Raw genomic sequence first — 23530 nt, 5'->3', positions numbered from 1 at the left:
TTTGGTTAGCTCATATATGTGGTACCTTCAAGATATTGTAGTCAAATCGGCCACGGATGACATGATTTGTGCGTTCATAGTTGGCCAAAGAGCCAGCCTAAAGCAGTCATGTATCCACAGTACTGTTGTTCCTGTTCCCCACAATAGAAAGGCATACACAAGCCCTGGGTAACTCTCAATTAATGCTCCACAGCAGTACGTCTATATCAGAGGGCAGACTACTGGGAAATCTCTGTGTGTGTTCGTGCGTGCGTGTGTGTGTATGTGTGTGTGTGTGTGTGTGTGTACGCGTGTGCCTGCGCATGCGTGCGTATGTATGTGTGTGTGTGCGAGCGTGCGTTGTGTGTGTGTGTGTGTGTACTACATGCTCTACACCAACAGCCTCATCCTTCATGTTGAAGCGGCAGGCTAATTTATAAAAGGCTCTTCTAAATGGTCCAACTAGCCCGGGTGCCATTTATCACACAGGGGCCTCTCTCTCTCTGGCCTCAGAAGCGTCCGATGGCGCTTTTCAAGCGAGCGACTCCTTGTTCTTCAAGAGGAGAGAAGCAAGCAGAGAGCTAATGCACAGCGCCTCGATGACAAACAAATGCCACTCAGACTTCTTATTTATTTTCAACCGTGACAGGAAAAAAAAAAAATAAATCAAAGATAAAACCTTGATGCTTGGAGGAAGTAGGAGGTCTATTCATTGGGTGCGAACTGAGAAAACAAAATAAAAAACCTTCAAACCTTTTTCGTACTGAGCTATACCTGCACTTTGCGAATAGGAACAATGTTTTTCATCTTCGTTGTCGCTGTTACTCAAAGCAATCAACAAAAAATCAAGAAATAAAGTTCAGTTTAAATGGGACAACATGTAAAAAAATAAATCAGCAATTTTTTTCATTATTATTTCAGGTCAGCAATCATTTTAAAAGCACAACTCCCGGATCCTTGACTTGTCCTTGACCTCTTGCCTCTCTTAAAAGCATATTTTTTATGAAGCTTCACTGTAGTATCCTTGAAACCAGGAACATAACTGTTTGGTCTGCCTATAATTTGTGTCGAGTAGCGAAGATCACACAATTTTATGAGCATGAACCAGGCGAGGCAATGGTAGAATACAAGAACTCCACCTCCCACAAATGTAAGACCCTTCTTTTGAATGCTGGGCCCAGTGAAAATTCTCAGTACAGTGCTCCTTGGCACTTAAAGTTGTTAAAATTTACTGTAGCTGTCAGAGTGTATAACGTGTGAAATGTATCTCCATTCTGAACCACCCACCTACCTTTTTTTAATGAGTGGGCTTTTTTACGCACTCAATATTGATTTGAAAAAGGTGCAAATGTAAAAAAAAACAACCCCTAAAACGTCGAAATCCAGACCTTCCTGCTGTGCTGTCCCACAACTCACAACTTGATGCTAACACATCTGACTACACACCAGGATTATGCAGACCTAAGGGAAAATACCTCTGAAGATAACCATCCTTTTTTAAAAATGAAAATAAAAAACACTACTCTGTGTCAAATTCTGTACTGAAAGAATGAAAGAGAGTGTTTATTCTCCTGTAGGGATCGAAGAGATGTCAGCATGAACAGGAAGCAGGTCACTTTCCTGGACTTGCGATTTGACAGCAGATTTCAGGGAGGATGTAAAAGTCTTTTACATAGTACTGTAGCCGTGTCTGGCAGACGCATCTTTCACACGAAACACCGATCAAATTTATCTTGTTCTTTCTCTACCCCCGTATGTCAATATGGTGATGTAATCCAAAGAGGAAATCCATGAAAAGATCTGTGGAAAAAACCAAAAAAAAAACGTTGATACCGATATCGAGATGTACATAGCAAAATGAACCACGGGGCTTGTTTAAAATGCAGCCGCACTGACTAAACCACTACAGATAAAGAGTTGATACAAAAAAAAAGGGTTTCAGTTTTGCTCGGAGATATAACAGTAACTGCAGCAGGATTCCTGGGAGTGAAACCGCGTTGTTGTAAGGGCTTAGCGTAGCTGTGGGGAAGTCTCTAGAATGTTCCGGCTGTTTTGTCCACTAGGGTCGACTCCCACCACAGTGTCCAACTTCGTTAGCCAAACTGCCTTTTATAAACTGTCCTGTTATAATCTTTTTACGACCAAAAAAGTCCAATTTTTTTTTCTTTGCAAATGTTATCCGTATCAACACACAAAACTGTCAATAATAATTTTTTTTTGTTGTTCTCTCTTCTCTTACTCTTCACTAATCCAATCTGATTTAATTTTTCTTCTACCCATCCAAACTTATTTTATTTCCATCCTTTTAAAAAAGTTTTGGTGTCTTGTCTTTTTTCCCCCCGCTCTTTCCAACGATAGCAATACTAGTTTTTTTTTTGTTTTTTTTTTTCCATTTGTTTGTAATCCACAGTCAGCCGACGAGAATCCGCGACGCTACGAGAACAGACTGCTGCCGTCGGCGTGGCCGTACAGGTCGGCCAGCTTCTTAAACCGCGGCCCCCAGTCGCTCAGGTAGTCGTAGTTCTGGTCGGAGTCCGTGCTGAGCGACTCCAGCGAGCTGAGGGACTCCGCCACCGAGCCGCTGCCCTCGAAGGCGTAGGTCTGCAGCGAGTCGTAAGGGGGCGCCGACGGGTCCACGTCCGCGTCCTTCAGCCGGTCCCAGATGAACTCCCGGAAGATCCCGTTGTCCGGGACGACCTTGTAGGGCGGCGGCCGGGCGGCGGAGAAGAGGGCGGGCACCTCGGGCGTGACGTCCCGCCGGGTCTTGTGGTCGCGGACGACGTTGAGGTTGCGCAGGGCGACCATGTCGAAGGCCTCGGTGTCCTCCTCGCCGCCGCCCTCGTCGTCGTAGCGCACGATGTTCTCCCGCACGTCCCGCTCCTCGTCCAGGATGAGCGGCTCCTTCTTCCGCCGGCGCATGGTCACGATGAGCAGCACCAGCACTGGAGGAGGGGGGGACAGGCGAATTAATGGGGTATGGGTAGGGGTCGGGTTGGGGGGGAGGGGATTCTACCAGCAGACGTTCTTATCCAGAGCAACTTACACAACTTTTTACACAGCATTTACATTGCATCCATCTATTACAGCTGGACATATACTGAAGCAAGATTACAATGGAAGTGTCTTACTTGGGAGTCAAACCTGCAACTACAAGCTTACCCATTATACTACACAGGCCACAATTCAATCAACATGATTTAATACAATGTTCAGTTTTATTTTCTTTAGAATGCAGTTTGAGTTTCAAAAAACTTGACTACCAAAGTTTGTGCAGAAAAATTGTAATTTATTTGTGAAAACAGGCCATATTTCTCACACTGAAAAAAAAAGTATCAAATCCCCCAACTGGTGCTCATGTCCAAATGAAAGAGACGGCTCAAACGACCGAGCAAACCCCCGATGAGAGGACCAGCTGCTCGGCGGCGCTGCTCGTCCGCTGATCCCTTCAACCGAACCACCGAAACGAGAGGGGGGCGGGAGCAGGGGGGCGCGTCTCTGACACGGCACCACCGGCCGCCATTTCGCAGCGCTCTTTTTTTTACGCGCTCGGGAGCACGGAACAGGGAGGGAACTTTGAACGCCAAACCCGTGCCGGTCTCAGACCCCGCGGTGCCTCCCTCCTCTGGGCCTCGTTCGGGGCGGAGGGAGAATTTAATGGGCAGGTAAGGGGAGTAACAGAGGAGTCAGGAGAGGCGTTATTTATCATTTTTATGAGCCACTCGAGTGGGAGCGCATATATTTTTTAAAAAATATATTTTTTATTAAAGAAAGAAGGACGAAGCATCCTACTCGATTTAAAATCTATTCCCATTAGTTCCACTCGGTCGGGTGAAGCTGAATAAGCCACAAAGACACCGTCTGAACACGATGTTTAGGTGAAAACACGCACCTGAGTATAATTTACACGCCGATAGCTTTGGATTTTAATAATTTCCTGAGCAGCACTAATGACTAGCTAACAGCTAACAGTGCCACAGCTGGGAGCTGTTACCTGTCAGCTGTGGAACGGCTCTAAATTCTTAATAGCTAGAAAGAATTTAGAACTTTCCCTGCAAACGGCCCTTCCTCTTAAAGTAATGCTTGACTCACCTGTCATAATCCCACAAACTTATGATTACTCTGAGAACTACTCTGTGCTTAAAGGTGGGAATTACAATGTAAGCTTTAGCCCTGATGGATTATCAAATATACAGAAAAGCAGAGAAATACATAGACATGCTAACATTACTGCTGCTCACACAAGCTGCTTATCCTGGACAAGGCAATGCTAAATCCTTTTTAAGGAATGTGACAGTCTAAAAAAAGTCATAATAAATGAGCAAATAAATAAGGCCGGATTACGCTAGTCGCAAAATAATAGCGTCCCCTAAACTCACAGGCGCAAGAGAACTGCTAAAGGCCTGTGTGTCCAATTAGTTTCGCTCACTTCATCATTTCAGTTTAACTGGATCTGTTCCAGAGACGAATGTTCTGAACTGAAAAAAACAGTTTCATTTCATTAATTTCAACACCAAAAGCATGTTAGCTGTTCATTCCAGAGAGTGGGCTTTCACATATGAACACACACACACACACATGCCCACGCACACACACACACGCAAACAGGCACAAAAAGAACCTCCGTCGTTCACACACGTTCACTTTCCAGACTCGCCTTTTCCAAAACAGCTTTTTCCAAAATTTTAGCATTTTAAACAGCATTTAACTTTACTGGCAAACAAAAGTTTGAAACCAACGGCAGCAGAACTCTGCTTGGGGGTCAGACGGGTCAACGTCTGGCTATAACGAGCACAGTTATCCAGCCCCAGCACCTCGACTGCGCCACGCTAGCTCCCGTCGCTAACGCGACAAAGAAACACGAAGCAAAAGCTCCCTCTGTTCGCTCTTCGCTTGCGAGCAAGCGCCCGGAATCCAGGTGACACGAAGAGACGACGGCAAAGAGGGAACGGCCTCTGGCGGCCCACGTTTGAATTTTTAAAGTCCGAAAATAACCCCCCGTGCACGGGGCACGGGCGGAGGCAAGCGGCTAATGATCCGTCCGTCAGCGTTGCCGCGGTGCGAGTGAAATATGGCTCCGCGGGCCCATATTTCTTCCTTTGAGATGCGTACGGCTGGCTTTTTCCGCAGGCAAGACATTGCTGAGGGGTGGAGGCAAGAGAGGAAGCTACACCCCAACCCCCCTTCCTCCCCACCCCTCCCGCATAATAAAAAGGTAAATAGACGAAGAGGAGGAGGAGGAGAAGGAGGAGGAGAGAGGCGGGGGTGGGCGGGTCACACCTTAACTCGCCGATAAATTTGCGCGCTTTGTATTTTTCCTGTCCTGACGAGAGAGCCACCATCTTTCCAATTTATTTATTGGCTAAGAGGAGCAGCGATTTAGGGCTCGTAAGTAAAAGATGGGAACCGTGCTACGAGCCAGCGGCCCCTATACCTTTACTCCCATGCCCGGAGGGTAATTTAATAAATGGGACTCCGAGAGGAGATGTTTCAGTTTTATTCCGCACAAATCGGCAGTGGTTCTACAGTAATGACACAACTGGATGAATGTTGAATGGCTAGAATAGAAACGAAACGAAACGAAACTAAAAAAAAAAAAAAATCACTTCTATTTATGAACAAATTCTGGAACCTGACAAAATATATTGTAGCCCACTGCCCCCGTGTTGCACGGTGGAAGGAGTGAAACGTACCACAATCATCCCTTTTATTGAACTCGGCTCAGCCGCGCGGGCGGCGTACGCGTGTACAAAGGCTTCATTTAACCGAGGCCCCGCGGTTTTGAAACAAGATGGATGAAGCGGGGGGGGAGAAATGGATCAATTCAACATTATCCTCAATTTGCCGTAATTGAATAGCCAAAACAATCCATCACGCGCAATCGATGCAAAACGAGCGGCAATACCGCCGCCCCGCGACTCGTTCTCATCGCCGTGGTTACAGTGAGCCGGCGATTGTTGGATTACCCCCGCTGCTCGTTCTCTCTCTCTCACCCTCTCGCTCTCTCACTCTCATACTCTCTCCCTCTCTCTCGGAGCGCCTTCAATATCAGCCAGAAACGTGGCCCATGGACTCCAAGGTGGTAATTCTGTCGGCATCCCTTCTGTTCCCAAAACGCAGGGCCCGAATTTCCACGACGACGTGTCCCTCGATCTGGTGCCATTGGTCGAAAATTTTGCGAAACCGCCTAATGGGAAATCTAACGGCTAAGTCTCTAACACCAATCACCTGCAGCTGTGCCCCTCTGACACGTAACTCCAGGCGACGCATTGCAAACGTACAGTACCCCTGTCTCAGTGTGGGTATCTCGCGATGCTGTTTTGTGTGCTCTGATCTAAATATATGGCTTAATATCACAGCAGCATGTCTGTCTGTGGACAAAATCGAAAACAAAATTGGACTGCCTAATGGTACTGCAGAGCCAAGTCCCTTAGACTCATAGAGCGAAAAAAAAAACAAACAAAAAAAAAAACAAGTCTGATTGCCAGTCTAGTTTCAGCACTAAGGTCAGTTAAAGTGCAAAATGGCAGTGTAACCGTGGTGACGCACGTTCTTTTTCCCCGCCCGGAATGCCGATGACTAAACGGTTTCCAGTCAGCGTGCGCTAAATCACCCGGGCTTTTCGGCAACCCTTTCAGAATTTTCCGGAAACACACCGGCGCGGTCCCTCTTTTTTTTTGGAGCAGCAGCAGCAGCAACTGAGGGCATCGGACACATTAAGGGGGAAGGAAAAAGAATTTAATGCCAAATTTACTTCTGTAGATCTTTTTTTTTTTTTTTTTTACAATGTGTTAAGTGAAGCCTCGGCCGTATAAATAGCATAAAAAAAGAAAAACTTTGACAATTTCCACGTAAATTCACTGGGATTTTTGTAAGACGTCCTGCCTCAGCTGTTACAACATTAAGAGCTGAGTGCGGCCCATGGATAAAGAAAGTTTGAGCCCATCGAACAGGGGTCAGGCTAATTTCATACAAACAAACCATGGCAAAGGACAGAGAACCGCCTGAACTGAAGTAAACAGAGCCCCAGTGCTGACAGAGGCAAAGACGACTGTGTTATATATTACTGTACAGGTATAGTAATGTATGAAGAAACAAACAAAAATCTTCACCATTCACAGTCATGAAATCCTGGCAAAAATAAGAGACTAAAAAACAAAACTAAAAAGCAAAAAAAAAGCAAAACTAACCAAACAACCGTTCTCTTTCTTTATTTCTTTCTTTCTTTATTTATTTCTCTCTCTCTCTCTCTCTCTCTCTCCTTCTTCTTTCTTTCAGTGTACAGAGTGCCATTCTCAGCCAACTACTGTGGAAAGAAGCACACTTTTAAGCCCTGGGCTCACCTGTTAAAACAACTCACTCAGGTGTGACTACTTAACCGGCAGGTGTGGCCCCAGATTGCCCCGATTCCCTCTCCCAGACTGAGCCCTGCCACATACATCTTGAATAATATTCCAGTGACTTCAAAATTAATTTACAGACCATGATATTAAACCTATTTGCATTTGCTCGCTGTATAATTGCTTGTTCTGCTGTTAATTAGCACCACTGGCTACCAATCTTTTTTTGTCTATTCAAAAAAATACATATTTATATGCTGTATGTATGCACACACGTACATATGTGTGTGTGCATAAGGTAGCCAGTATATGGCAGATGTGGTTAGAAAAACACAAAAACCTAAAGGTGGGGGGGGGGGGAATAATGCATGCAATTATAATGAAATGCCACGTTGGATTTTCAGTTCACAATTTTTAAGGCCTGGCCTCTCCTCCCCATCACTCCCCGCGCGCGTGACCCCGGCTGACCTCATCTCCTCCACCTCCGGCCCCCGCCCGTGACGAGCCGCCGCGGTAACGGAGTGACAGCGGCTGTCAGACGCTGAGCCGCCATCCCCAAATTCTTTAGATTGCATCAGAGCGCCTCGCCCGGCCCCCCGACCCCCCCCTCCCCCCGCTGCTCCGGCCCCTGCCTCCCCTGACCTCACCTGCGCTATGCAAAAACAAACAGCGCTACGGACGCAGCGCTCCTCCACGCGGCTGCTTAAATATGTCCTAATGACGAGCTTCTGCAAAAAAAACCAGCGCTACGTGGCTACTTCGTTCAGAGGGGAGTGCTGGCTGGCTAGCGCGTCGCGCGGTTCTGCTAAATGCTTCCGTTTGCATTTCCCGCATAATTCCTCACTAGGTTCCTACACGGTAAAAATGCTCGGTGATAAACCAGCTCTTACAGAGTACATGTGCACCCATTTGGACCGGAAAGTATGTGGACAGCCTGACATCCAACATCTCATCCAAAGTTACGAGAACTGATATGGAGTTGGTCCACCCTTTGCTGCTACAACAACCTCCGCTCTCCTGGGAAGGCTTTATACTAGATGTTGGAGCATTGGGATGTAGGGCTTTGCTTCCATTCAGGCAAAGGGGCATTAGTGAGGTTGGGCACTTTTCAATTGATCCCAATGGTGTTGCGGTCAGGGCTCTGTGCAGGCCAGTCAAGCTCTTCCACACCGTTCTCGACAAAACCTGGACCTCGCTCTGTGCCCTGGGGCACTGTCATGCTGAAACAGGAAAGGGCCTTCCCCTAAACTGTTGGGGAAACACAGAATCGTCTAGAATGTGATTGCATGCTCTAGCATTACGATATGCCTTCTCTGGAACTAAGGGGCCTAGTCCAAACCATCAAAAAACATATACAGTACTTTTGGTAAATATAGTGTATGTAGTCTGTTAATAGTTGAATTAACATTTAACCGCGTACGGAGCTACAACTGCAATCATGTCATCTTGACCTTAAGGAAAGTAGAGCTGCAAAATGAGGTATGAAGTGGAAAAGCAACTGCCTGACGATCATTACAACAGCTGATTGATTTTTCAAATGTGAGGCCTGCTATTTATTCATTGTTTTCTTGAAATCAGCTGGGCTGTCTCATGAACGTGATGTTTTGCGTGTTTGGGAGGTGGATGGTGAAGTTTCATCGAGGCGAAATGACTCTAGTTGTTTGTCTGATGCGGGCGGCACACGTTGTTCTTATTTTTAACAAATTCCTAATTCAGAACTCCCCCTTTTTTTGTTGTCCCTCCTTCAGTGAAATGTTCTCAAATTTATTGCTTAAAGAAAAGGGGGGGGGGGGGGGGGTGCTGCACCCGTGTCTCCCCTAGCGCTACCCCCAACCCCTAGCGCGCCCCCCCCCCTCCCCCCACCACCCCCACCATGATAAAAATGGGACGAACGGACAGGAGTAACCAGGCAGGCCTAAAATAACTCTGTACAATTTGTCAGTGCAGAGGCCTAATCAAGGTGTCCCAGAATGATCCAACTGGGGCCCCCCAGGGGAGGGGAGGTTGGGGGAGGGGGGGGGGAGCGGGGATGGTGGTTGCAGCATCTTGAGTAGCACTTACTCAAGATGCTGCAAGACTACGAATAAAAAAAAAAAAAAAAGGTGAGTAAAAGCCGACTGCCAGTAGAGTGAAAGACGCTCCGTTGCACTTTATGTAAATTCATGACTGAATTTAACTACCCCAAAAATGTCTAACTGCCTTCAAGCACGCGTGTGTGCAGATTCTACGGCTACTGCACCAACTGCACTGATTTTTACTGTGCTAATTACTAATTACAGTCACAGCATTTATAGCTGAGACCTTTAATAAAATGCACATTTGATCGTCAGAGAAAGTTCTGGTACGATTCTTCTTTGTCTTTAAAAATTTTTTTCCTTTTTTTTTTTTTAAATGCGGCCTTCAAGGCCGAAATAAATTATCCTGTGACAGTGACAGCTATCCTCCTCTTCCTCCCTTCATCTGTCCAGCCAAGCAATGCAATCACCCTGCAATCTGCTGATTGATTGGGGACTCGTTACAGGGAGATTAGGAACGGGAACAGTACAGAGTACTGAGAGGGTAGGTTACGTGAGTGGTGTTAATGGGAGAGGGGAGGGGAGAGAGAGAGAGAGATGGAAGAGGGGGAAAGAGAGAGACAGAGGGAGAGGGGGGAGAGAGAAAGAGAAATGGAAAGGAGAGATGGGGAGTGAGAGATGGAGAGAGAGAAAGAGAGAGGGGGAGAGAGAATGAAAAAAGAGAGAGGAGAGACAGACAGACAGAGCAGGAGGGAGAGAGAGGGAGGGTGAGAGAAGGGACAGGGAAAGGAAGAACAGAGAGAGAGAGAGAGAGAGGAGAAGCTGTCACTGCCAAAAAAGTGTGCAGAGAATCCTATGCTTTCGCTGCAATCAACACAAGATTTACACACAGCTCCACGTTTAAAGCAGAAGGAAAGAAAAATAAAAAAATCTGACACAATCCGACCAATTAGCAAAACCTACAATTTTACATGAAAAATAAATTAATAATAAAAAAATTAAAAAAACAAGTTCCTGATATTGCCCTGCGATAGACTGGCGGCCTGTCCAGGGTGCATTCCTGCCTCTCACCCAATGCACGCTGGGATAGGCTACAGCACCCCCCGCGACTCTGCTCAGGATAAGCGGGTATTGATAATGGATGGACCCTGCTCAGGATAAGCGGGTATAGATAATGGATGGACCCTGCTCAGGATGAGCGGGTATAGATAATGGATGGACCCTGACCAGGATAAGCGGGTATTGATAATGGATGGACCCTGACCAGGATGAGCGGGTATAGATAATGGATGGACCCTGCTCAGGATAAGCGGGTATAGATAATGGATGGATGGATGGATGGAAGTTCCTAATATTCCCCACCTTTTCCAAAAATCTCCAAAAACCGAGAGCCCCGCTCAGGGACATGGGAGAGGGAGCCGTACGTTACCGGCGGCAACCGTGTGTAGCCAACTGCCAAAAGCCTGAGGGGAGGGACCGCTCAAGCCACACAAAATAAGTCGTGTATTATTAATGTTGCCGCTGCGCAAGAGAGCATTTACCGGCAGTTACAAACAGTCCTTGTCAGCTGCTCCTGAACCCCACCAACCAGCTAACCGCCAATAACGTTATGCTTCATGCTCAGACAAAACTCAATCGAAGTTATAATACGTACAAAAAATGATTTGTTAACTGAACAAAGGTAAGAAAGCAGTGTGTGTATAATTTGTGAAACACAGCATCGAAAGTATTGTTGTAACTTTTGTTTCGTTGTCATTTTTTGATTATTTTTTAAATCAGATTTTTGGAATTGTGTTTTTTTTACAAATGTGTACAGATGTATGGATTGAATACCGAGTGAGTAGCTAGATACTTTTCACCAAAAACATAAACTACATCACATATGATGTGTTATTGTCCTGAAAAGTATATAAGAGGCTGAAGAATTTTGTACCAAACCGCAACGCAAAAGCAGCTAGCACACAGTTCTAGCACACAGTTCATGTGTTCTGTACCACATTTCTTTTTATTCACTTCCCAACTGACACCGAGTACATGAAATTCATACATAAATCCGCTATTATTTTAGTTTTCATATTTTCGTTCTCTGCGGACAGTGCAACAACATTCTTATGCGAGCTGCTCTTGTTTACGAGCTTTGAAGCCCGCAGGCAGTCAAACAAAAGCCTGTGGTGGCTCAAAGCCGACCTCAAATATTTTAATAGCCAACGTGCGCGCACACTTTCCAATCTACTTTGTCTCAGTGAAATTAAAATTTCATTTGAGGGAAAAAAAAAAAACAAAAAAAAAAAGTTTTTGTAAAAGAATTGCTCATTTATGACTGGATGTTTGCTCGAACAACAAGCTTGCCTTCGTGGCAATGCACTAGTAAGCTATTGATTGGGTAAAGTTTTCAGTGGCTGTTTCTCACCGAGCCGGAAACCTTTAGCCATCAAGCTTGGTCGTGATTCACTGAAAATTATGGGAATTCACACACACCCACCAATGATCCGTATAACAGAATCTTAAGCTGACGGACCTGGAGATGATTTGGTAGGTGCCATCAGTAAGATTTTTTTCTTCATTCTGAGTCATAATGTAGTAAAATTTAGAAGGATCGTATGTCAGGTCATACGTCAAGTGGATAATCATATCTGACTGAATTAAAGAGTTTAAATATCATGCAGGAACTGTACGCTCAGCTTGAGGAATGCCTTTTTTTCTCTCAAAGCATAATGCGATACTACATTAATTTCTAGGCAATGACATGTAACTGTTTTTTCTGCACAAATGTTTGCAGAAATTTTGAACCAGCAATGCAATGCAAAATCAATATGTTAATCACTGTTTTAAGGCAATTCAGTGTGTGGCAGAACTACAAATATAATTCCTCCTGGTCTATAGGGTCAATCAATCAATCAATCATCAATTTAGCATCCATACATAAGGGCATGCGGTAAACCACTGCGAACACACTACAGGAATTCATCACTTAGAGGAACAGTGCCAACAGGGCAGTGGAGAGTGCTCATCAACCAATCAATAGATGGTACAAGAAATAAAGGAATCTCCATCTTAGTGTCTGTGGAGTTTTGAGGATTGGGGTGATCAGAACAGTGACTAAACAGCAACTGACTAACTGGGCGGAGCCTTACCCAGCAGTGTGAGGTCACAGGCAAGAACGCATTATAAAACTCTGATGATTTTTTCTTATAAAGCATTATGACATGTATGAGTGCTTATAACAACAATTACACTGTATTGTGAGCATGATTATAACGAATTATAATGCATTATAGACATAGCCTTCACGGAAATGTTACTGTTATTTTCTGCACTACATTTTGCAAACAAACTTTTTTTTTGTTAATTACTTCGAAGGAAGCAGTGAAATATGTATTTGTTTTGGATTCAAATACTTTTCTAGGCTTTACGTGATCTCGCCTGGTGTATTGGAACCAATGAAATACTCTCAAAAAAGTGCAAAAACCCTGCCTTCTGGTCATACAGGCAGGCTCAATTACACCAGGCAAGATCAGCAGAGCACGAAAAAAGTACTTGAATCCAAAACAAATATGTACAGTATTTGACCCTATGGTCTGGAAGGAGGAGCGAGTGACCCGGATGAAAGGCGGTGAAATGGGCAAAGTGGGCGGAGCCTCACCCAGCAGCGTGAGCACGCAGGCCAGGATGGCGATGAGGGCGCCGGTGCTGAGGCCGGCGGGCAGCATGTAGGCCTCGGCCGGGCTGCAGGACTGTGCCACGCCCTCGCCGTCGCAGTGGCACACCCGGATGGGCAGCGTGTTGGTGCTGCTGAGGGAGGGGCTTCCGCCGTCCACGATCAGGATGGGCAGCCGGTACAGGGACTGCTCCCGCCGACGGAATCCCCCCCGCTTGGTCAGGACGGACGCTGTGTTGTCTGGAGTGGGGAGGGGGATGGGAGAGGAGGAGGGAGAGGGGGGAAGGGGGAGAGGGGAGAGGGGGAGATGGTAAATTGACTGCATTTATATAGCGCTTTTATCCAGAGCGCTTTACAATTGATGCCTCTCAGATGGGGGGCAAGACGGAGAAGAGGAGTCAAGGACGTGATGGCAGGCAGAGGGGTGGAGGTTCAGTATGTGTTTGTGCAGGGGGTTTATAAAATGGTCTGTGATTTGATTTTGTATCATTACATTAGATTGCATTTTATTTGTCAGATGCTTATATCCAGAAAAAAAAAATAAAAACACTGTAAAATGTCCAGGGTTTATTCCAACTCTATCAGTGTTCATAAAACTCTTAACGGATAACATTTGGTCCCACATTCCAGAGTGGGACCAAATGTTATGAGTAAATGCATGACCTACGGAGCCAGAGCACAGGCAGGAAATATGTTACATTTGCAGGTGAAGATTCTGATTGTCCAGGAGACCCCAGACCCAGACATATGACTGTATCAGGAATAGAGGAAATCCTTTTGGAACAGGAATGCTCATAACTTGAAAAGTGACATGGAAAATGTAAGAATTGAAATCCTTAATATAACAGCTTTTGAGGTTCTACTGTAAATCATTCCATTTTGTCTTCGAGAGCAAACAAAATAATGTTCAGCATATTTCAGAGAGTAACAGGAACAGTTCTGATGAATGGAAATTATAGTATAATTATAATTAATCTATTCTCTACTCTGCCTCTGACTCTACACTACGTCTATCATGAAAGGTTTGTTAAAATGTATCACAAGTAAATACCACACACTTGTTCCTCCTTGTTCTCTAATTAACAGTACAATAAATAAATAATCTTCTGTGGACCCAAAATAGAATACTTAAATTCATATTTCATTGTGACAAAAAAGCACATGCTCCCAACATCCACGTAGTACAGGGATACTCACATCTGGCCCTCGAGGGCAGTAGCACTGCTAGTTTTCATTCTTGTACATTACATTACAGGCATTTAGCATAGCATTCACATTGTATCCATTTACACAGCTGAACGTATACTGAAGCAATGCAGGTTCAGCGCCTTGCTCAAGGGTACAACGGCAGCATCCTACCTGGGAGTGGAACCTGCGACAAGGCTTTAGGTTACCTGCTCCTTACCGTTAATACTACGCTGCCGCCCGCATATACATTATTCTCGTCTAATCAGTACTGATGTGGACCTGGGACACCAGGTCAGCTAAATCTCTGACCAATCAGGGGCATGTGGCATTAAAAGGATCAATGAACTATCAGGCAGAAAAAAGCACCAGCAGCATTACTGGCCTCGAGGGCCAGACCTGAGTACTGTTGATGTAGTATGTTATTTCACTGCCTCAAGGAATCATCCCCCCCCCGCCCTTTTGTGTTTCTGTGTTGATTCTTTGGTCACTGCATGAGATAACTGAGTGTTAAAACTTCATAAGAAGTTTCAGACCCACAATGCACTGCTCTACCCCAGCCCTACAGGGCAGAGCATGCTACGCTAGAAATACTAACTACACTACACTATCCCCCAGATCCACCACCCTCAGCCCCAAGTCTCCACTGAGCAGCGTATCCTAGGCTAGAAATACTAACTACACTACACTATCCCCCAGCTCCACCACCCTCAGCCCTAAGTCTCCACAGAGCAGCGTATCCTAGGCTAGAAATACTAACTACACTACACTATCCCCCAGCTCCACCACCCTCAGCCCTAAGTCTCCACAGAGCAGCGTATCCTAGGCTAGAAATACTAACTACACTACACTATCCCCCAGCTCCACCACCCTCAGCCCTAAGTCTCCACAGAGCAGCGTATCCTAGGCTAGAAATACTAACTACACTACACTATCCCCAGCTCCACCATCCTCAGCCCTAAGTCTCCACAGAGCAGCGTATCCTAGGCTAGAAATACTAACTACACTACACTATCCCCCAGCTCCACCATCCTCAGCCCTAAGTCTCCACAGAGCAGCGTATCCTAGGCTAGAAATACTAACTACACTACACTATCCCCCAGCTCCACCACCCTCAGCCCTAAGTCTCCACAGAGCAGCGTATCCTAGGCTAGAAATACTAACTACACTGAACAGCCCTCCTCAGCCCCTACCCTTCTACTGCATGGCGTATGCCACACTAGAAATTCTTAATACAACAATCAATCAATCAATGAATCAGTTAATCCACCAATAAAGTGGGAACAAGCGTTAAATTAACACCCTAAAACAGGGGTGGCCAACCCTGGTCCTGGGGAGCCGCAGGGTCTGCTGGTTTTTGTTTTCACCTTAAATACAGCAACCACTTAGACTGAAGAAGCCAGGTGAGGTGAGTTAACTGTGTAATCACCTGCTTTAATTGATAATTAAGTGCAGAGTAAAAACTAAAACCAGCAGACCCTGTGGCTCTCCAGGACCTGGGTTGGCCACCCCTGCCCTAAAAGAAGGAACAACACATCCATGGACGGGGAAATAACCCGCCGCAGGGCACACGGTTGGGCGCGGTCTCGCAGGGTCTCGCAGGAGGCCCAGCCGGCACACACCTTTGTTGTCTCGGAGCGTGAAGTTGAGGTTGCCGGCCGCCTCCGCGGTCAGTGCGAAGAAGAAGCGGTGTCCGCTCGGCGGCTCGTCCCGGTCGACCGCGCTGATGGTCTGGATGACCTGGAGCGGGGGGGGGAGGAACATGATGCGTTTCAGTGGCGGGACAAAACACGCATGACCACCGCATGTGACCGATGACATCATTTGGAATGTCAGCAACAATCATAATTTTCACACAATTTGATTACGACAGTTTGCAGAAGGTTTCCCAGAATGCACGCACCTTTGCACACGTCTTTGAGAACGCCTATTAAATTCAGAACCGAAACATCAAAGCCTTTCACAGTAACGTCTGTTCAAGATAGAGATATGTTGTGAAAGTAAAAAAAAAAGAAAAAGAAAAAGTGTAAAATATGATTATCCTCCGAACCATTAGGGGGTGCTATAAGAAGTTTCCCCTGAAAATGCGTAGTTGCCTAACCTCCACCAGGCATCGGCTGGGGACTTGACACTCAGCGCAAAGCCCTGTTTCCCAGGCTACAATCAGCGCAAACTCATCTTCCATAAAATCTCTCTCTCTAAGGGGAGTCGACAGGGCGGGGGGGGGGGCAGCAGTAAATAGACTCATCCGAGGTATATTTTAACCAGCAGTAGAAATATGACCTTGTGGCTTTCCCAGACTTATTTTGTATTTGCCTTATTTATGCAATGATGGGTTTATACCCAGCACTTACAGTAAGTGATTATTTGGCAAGCGAGGGAAAGAGGGGTTTGGAAATGCTTTATTTCTCCCCAATACCTAACAGCGGTATAAATAACTCTGAGGATTTATTCTGTTGAGGTGACTGATGAGGCCATTTTTTTCTCCTTTCTCAGTCGCCATAATAAAGTGTGAGCGCCGAACAGTTTCATATTCTCTCTGAACTCCCCAAGAGTTGCGTGCAAATTGTAGGGCCTTACAAATCAATGGAGAACACAATTTAGAAGATTAGCAACGAGCGGTCGGCTACAGCTGAACTGAAACCTGGCATACGACTTATTTAAAGGAAGTGTGCACAAAATAAAAGAGAGAGAGAGAGCCAGGAACAGGGTTTGAATTAGGGGGAGCTAGGGGAACTCAGCCCCTTGAAAGAGACTGGAAACCTCCCAAAACAGACCTGAGACACCCCCCCCCCCCAAAAAAAAGCAATGACTGTGAACCTTGGCCAGAAGAGGGGAGTGTTGATAGAGAAGCCAAATGGAACACCAAAATTTATTGTCATGGATACTTCATTATTTTTCGGTTCACCTGAGTGATGGACCACCTCCTCTAAAATCATTTTCTTTAAACAAAGGTATATGTAAAATCTATTACTCCCCTGCTTCTCAGTCATTTTAACTGGGCGCCACCATGTTTTCACAGATGTAAACATTAGCAGTTTGGCGTGGCGTCTCGTTACCATAGAGACAACGGAACCCTCCGCACAGGCCTTTGCTGAAGTATAAATGCAGTGTTGTGCGACACTTTCCTTTTTGCCACTTGTCAAAAAGGGTCAAAGCGACAAAGTACGAATCAGGCATCAGTGAACGAAAACTTTCTAACTTCAAACTATTTCTAACTTTCTTATCAGACCTGAGGCTGTGACCATAAAACTGCTCTTCTCCTTGAAGTTTTCTTTTTAATTATTTTTTTTTTGTTCTTATGAAGAAAAGCATACCGTAATGTGCGAAGCACTTTCTCAACACCTCCAGGTTTGACATAACAATTAAAGCAATATACTGTTATAACCTGAAACCACTTTTAAAAAGTTCTCATTTAGAAATATTAATATGCCGTATTAAGCAATTCCATTAAGGATCGAATCCTTCACTTAAGAAACTGAAAAACGTCAGTTGGAGTATCGCTTCCTTGGCACGCGCTCACTCAAGACGGACACGCGAGCCTTGCTTCTAATTACAGTCCATCTGCGATGGGTCTCACGGCACCTCACCACCGAGAACAAGCTTAAAAACCAATCACCGGTCATCAAATCTTTAAATCAGAGATAATCCATCGCTCATCTAGAGCAGGGTGGCGGTCTGTAAACCAATCCGAGTCGACTGTTTACACCGGGTCCCGCTGCGATGTCGACGCGCGGACGGACAAGGCGCTACATCTACAGCCAGGCCCGAACGCGCACGGCGGTTTTAACGGGCGATCCCGACACGGACGCAGCGGGGTTAACGAGCACGGCGACGCAAAAGAGGACATGAACGCCCGTTTAAAGCGACCGTCGTCGTCCCAAATATTCCGTTCGCTCGTCTCCAGGAAAGGCGTTAAAAGGTCGGGAAGTTTTCACGGGCTGTAAAATAAGGCCGCTGCGATCGCCCGGCGAAGAAAAGCCGTTCGTTAGCGGGACACTGATGAGCTTTCCCGTGTCATTAGCTCCGACGCTCTTCCCAGATTCATTTTCCGCCGGATTTTCCGCCGGGAGGCGCGGGCGGGCGGGCGAGGAGAGAGGGGAGGGGAACCGCCGCGAAGACGTAAAAAATTTACCGCTCGGTCGGCCGGTCGCCCGGTCGCCCGGCCGTCGGGAACAGGGGGCTCGCCAGGCAGACAAATCACCGCCTTTTAACGGGCGCTCCGTGCGTACGTGCCGCGGCGCGGTGTGGGGGCGGGGCGCGACGGCGGGGGGGCTTAAAGCCGGCCGCGGGCTCGATTTACGGCCGCGTAGTTCGGCAGACGGAGAGAGAGAGAGGGAGAGAGAGAGAGAGAGAGAGAGAGAGAGAGAGAGAGAAAGAGAGAGAGAGGGAGAGAGCGAGAGAGAGAGAACGGATGCGCAGTCGTCGTCGTCGCCGCCCCGTCTAGGCTGCGAGCCTCGCCGTTCGCTGGACGGGTAGAGCGGTGCGACGCGGGACGGCGGGACGAGCCGCGCGGCGGCGAGCGGAGAGTGAAAAACGGGGCGTGGGACGGGACCCCGCCCAGTCGCCGGAGGTAGTTATCCGGAGGTTTCGGGGGGCTGGGTGGGTCCCTCGGCTTGCCGGCGGTAACTCTTGGCAACGACAGAGTCTGCTCCAAACACGGAAACAAATCTTCGCTGTTGCTTTACCTCGCCTTTATTATCGCAAGCCACCGAGGCTTAGGAGGGCTCTGAGCGGGAGAGAGAAAAGAAAACCCGCCATATTTCTTTTCCCCATTCTCACGACTGAGAAAGTAATGTGGAAACAAGGTGAGTAAGGCTGCCAACTGTAACACAGTGAGCTTGGGCCTCACGCAGTTCACCCCTTTTACACACCTGTACATATATGAATCTAAATCCTGTAAAAAAATCAAGTAAATAAATAAGTTGAAATCCCCCCTGCCCTGCCAACAGATTAACCCTCCTGTTATGTTGCGGGTCAAATTGACCCTTTTTAAAGTTTGAAAATCTAGGAAAAATACTTAAAATTATTTTTTCAGTATGAAACTTCTTCTACTGGCCTTAATTAGTGTAATCAACATTTTTAATGAAAATGGTTCATTTCATGTATTTGCAAACCCCCCCTGTATGGGGATTGACCCGGGAACATTTTTGCTGTACCTAAAAAATGAACAGAACAGGAGGGTTAATGTTTTATCTGGGGTCAAATCAATAACAGAAACAGAGGATGCAATTTGAGTGCACAAAAACGAGTGCCAATAAAAGTTAATGAATCTTTGCAGGCACACACACACACACACACACGCACACACGCATTGTCATTGACTGCGTTCCACCGTGCACCTGAATGACGTTGTTGCCCGGGTAACAACCATGCACAAGTGTGCATTGTCCAAAATGGCAGCAGCAGAAAAAAAAAATACAGAAAAAAAGAAAAAGACATAAAAGAGAACGTACGAGACACGGGCCTTCAGAATCGAGCCGGCCGTCATTTCGGTTCGAAGGCCGCTGCATTTGATTATCCACGCTCCGGCGGCTCCCCAAACCAACTTTTTAATTTGATCTTCCCCTGCGGTTTGCACGGAGGGAGCTCGGAGCAGGGAGGAGCGACGGGGGAGCGAGCCGTTCGCCAGACTGTAAAGTAGCGCGAGCTTTTCCTTTTTTTTTCTCTCTCTTTTTTTATTGATATTGGCCGAAGGCTCGCTCTCGCCAGGGTAACACGCCAATTATAATGCTCGACCGCCGCCTCGGTCAAAAGACATCAGAGGGCCCCGATGATCGCTTGGGAAGAGGACGGCGAAACTCAAACAGTCATAAATATATAGAGCAATTTCCATTTCAGAGCGGGACCCGGAGAGAGGCACCTGTGTTCGCCGGGCTTCCGGTGTGACGGGAAAGTAATTTGGCCTCTAACATGAAAGAGAGCCTTTGAAAGGACGGACGGTACCCCGGGAGGGACAAAAAAGGCCGCTGGGACGTGTAGCTACAGAACGACGTTTTGCCAAAGGGGTGGCCGCGGAGTGTTTTGTATTTATTTATTATTTATTATCGCTGTTGTTATTATCGTTATTTCGAAAGGCCCGAGATGCGTCTTCTTTGATGAGCCCATGGGCATCTTGACACTCGTAGGGGGAAAAAAAAAAAAGCGAATCAGACGCTCCTCGTTCGCGGGATGCGGCGCGGCTCGGCCTAATTGCTACGGAACCGCCGCCGCCGTATCCCAGGGCGACGCTGTTCCCCTTTCTGCGTCCATCTATCACTCTCTCCCTCCCTCCACTTGCCCCCGCCTCTTTCCCTTATTCTGTTGTTTTTGTGTGGGTAGACGAGGCCCTGATGGGAGAGCTGAATTGTTTTTTTTTTTAAAGCCCCCTTACAAGCGCTTTCGCGACCGTCCAATCAGGGATGCAATCAAGCTGTTTGTTTTACGGATTCGAACTCGTTATCCAATTAGAATCAGATGGTGGGGCAATTTTCGACTGCCACGCAGGGGAGCGGAGACGGGCCAAAGGGAATAAATAGGTTTGGGGGTGGGGTGGGGGGGGTGGCGGAGAAAATTGAGAATTTACACACAAATGCATGTGCAGATGTATTTTTTGTGTCCTGATTTCTCAGCACTTAGGGACCGCTGTAAACAACTGGGGAATATATTCTGCACAGGAAAGATTACCAGAATCAGCATGGCAGCTTGACGAAGATATGCTAGTGCTATGCTTGCACCGTTTTCTCTTCTGCTGTATCCGAGTCGTGGTGATTACTGTGTTCCGGCTATGTCAAATCCTAACAATACATCATTGATTTGAGCTACTCGGATACGTGAAATGAAAGCCACCACCGCTGATTCATATTTAATATAAAACGCCGTGAGCTTTGAATTTGGCTTCATTTGCCTGTACTGTGTGTCTATCGGGCCACATCAAACGAGCGCAAATAATAACATTTCCACGTTTGATCTGAAGGGCCTGAAATGCACGTAAGAACATCCGTCGTCCGTCGCTCTCGTTCCTGTAGCAACAGCGCGTGAGCGAAACAGGACCCAGCCGGTTCTCGCTGTTGTCCAGCGTGAAGGTATCGTCCTTCTGTCAGAACCCTCTCGGACCACGGGTAACGTTCGCCCCTTTGACTGAGACGAATGGCTTAATACAACCAACTGCCGCACGGCAACCGATCTCATGAGGAACGTGACAGCAAACTACAAGCCACAGCCCTAAGCCACTGCATACAATATGCAACACACACAACAAAAAAAAAGCGATTCAGATCAAGCATACATCAGTCATCAACATGCTGTTTTCTAAACGAACTCTGAACCAAACGTTATTATTGTAGGTGCAGGGGGGGAAAATCACCCAGTCTGTGGTAGTTTTTATCCATACTGTTATTTTCTGATACCTACCTCCATGCCAGATTGAGCATATGGAGCAATTATGGAACAAGCTGGTTTGATGCGAAAGAGCCAGCAGTCGCTGCACGTTCAGTTCTCAGATCTGGCATCCCGCGGATCTGAGAACTCAACATATTCCTGGAATCAATCAAAAAGGTCCTTATAAGGAAAACAAGGATCCAGCTGCTGAATCCAGAAAAGGAGAACCCCCTCCTATTGACACACACACACACATGCGTGGACACACATGCAGACGCACACACAGTCTACACACACACACACACACACACACACACGCGTGGACACACATGCAGACGCACACAGTCTACACACACACACACACACACACACAAACAAGCCTTTCCCAGAGTCTTTATCATCGTGTAAGAGCAAAGGCCCTTTTCACCCTTTCTGGTTCTGTTGACGAGTTACTTAATCACGGTGGATTAATTCTGGATTAAACAGCTCCTTGCTTTAAAAAAGGCTTTGCGGTTTTGACCGAATCCGGACGAACGCGGCTTCTCAGCCAACGACCCCACTCGCCCTTTCGGCTCATCCGCACGCAAGCGACACTCGCGTAACTAACGGCTACGCCGGCGCAAATCGTCGAGCCGCGAGAGCCAGGGCGCAGAACGAATTAAAATAACGGCGGAGGACGGCGCCCGCGAACGATCCTCAAAGGCCCCGCCTCCAGCCCGGGGAGCCGTGCTGTGAGTGGCTTAATTTAGAGCGGCTATATGACAGCCGTGTTATTATTGAGCCAGGCCCCAATCAGTGTCAGGAATACAGGAATCCTTTGGCCCACAAGCGTCTTTGTTTCCTGTGGTGCCTCACTCTGAGGCAGCATGCGTGCGTGGGCTAACATGACCTTGCCGGGAATGTTACTCCTGGGTGGGGGTGGGGGGGTGGGGGGGTGCAGAGATCCATCAAAAAACTGTGAACTGCGTACCGCCCAGCCCAACGATGGAACAAAGGTGTGGCTGCCGTAAAACTTCCTGCTACGATGTCATCGCCATGGGAACCTCGTGAGAGGAACAGCCGCGTCCGGTGAGTTGAAATCCCCAGGGCCATCATCATCAGATCAAACACCGTGACGGCCCCAGAAAACACACAACCTTGTGTGTGTGTGTGTGTGTGTGTGAGTGTGTGCGTGGGAGTGTGTGTGTGTGGGTGGGTGTGTTTGCGGGTGTGTTTATGGGTGTGGGTATGCGTGGAGCACCCTTAGGTTTGTGCGTGTGTGTGTGCGTGTGTGTGCATGATCGTGTGAGCGTGCGTGTGTGTACATGCTTGTGTGTACACGTGTGTGTGCGCGTACGTGTGTGTGGCGATAAGAGTCGCCTCGCTGATATTTTATTCTGTGTGTGTGAGGGGAAGGTGAGCAGGGCTCTGTGTAAACACAAACCTAATTTCGGGTTTGTGTGACGATGGTTTGCCGAGGACAAACGAAGATGATTTATTAGACGGTTTAAGGTCTTTATCGCAAATGGGCTTGTGATGTGGATCTTTCCCCTCCTGTTTAAAGACCATGGGGGGGGGGGGGGGGAGTGAAAAACGGGGACGGGCGCCGGCGGAACCTCGGAGTCGGAACGGAAGGTGACGCAAGCCGCAGCCGGTCGCCGACTCAGCGACCGAAACTCGAACGCTGGCCTCGCGCGTTTCGACGAGCGCCCGTCTTCCAAAAAAACATCTGCATTATTGGACCTCCGCTCCACTTCAGGTAAACGGCACCGAGTTCCGCTCCATTACAGCAGATGGCTGTACCGTACCGTGGGTCGGTTGTTTGATGCCGGATACCGAAAAACAGATTTTGGGGAAAAAAACAGAACTTAGACCATAAGCTTAGGACAGGGACTCTTCACAACGGTCACAAACGATTAGGTACATTTTCATCCCATGGAATGCCAGACACATCAGCACTGTGTAGTCAGGGAAACAAAGACCAGGAGACGCAGTGGGACAGTGAAGAGCGCTGTCGC

At 47.1% G+C, this 23530-nt stretch overlaps 1 protein-coding gene across 1 annotated transcript in view; it reads right to left on the bottom strand.

The window, feature by feature from the left end:
* Positions 1–1513: 1513 nt before the first annotated feature.
* cdh7a (cadherin 7a) overlaps positions 1514–23530 on the bottom strand; it is a 94200-nt gene continuing 72183 nt past the window's right edge. The window contains exons 11-13 of the mRNA XM_064346171.1: positions 15797–15914; positions 12975–13229; positions 1514–2921 (exon numbers count right to left, since the gene is read on the bottom strand). Of these exons, the coding sequence (XP_064202241.1) occupies positions 2413–2921; positions 12975–13229; positions 15797–15914 (882 nt within the window). The 3' untranslated portion in view covers positions 1514–2412. The remainder of the gene's footprint in view (positions 2922–12974; positions 13230–15796; positions 15915–23530) is intronic.

This window comes from Anguilla rostrata, chromosome 8, assembly GCF_018555375.3.
Source record: "Anguilla rostrata isolate EN2019 chromosome 8, ASM1855537v3, whole genome shotgun sequence".
Classification (NCBI taxonomy): domain Eukaryota; kingdom Metazoa; phylum Chordata; class Actinopteri; order Anguilliformes; family Anguillidae; genus Anguilla; species Anguilla rostrata.
This window is presented reverse-complemented; position numbering and strand designations above follow the sequence as displayed.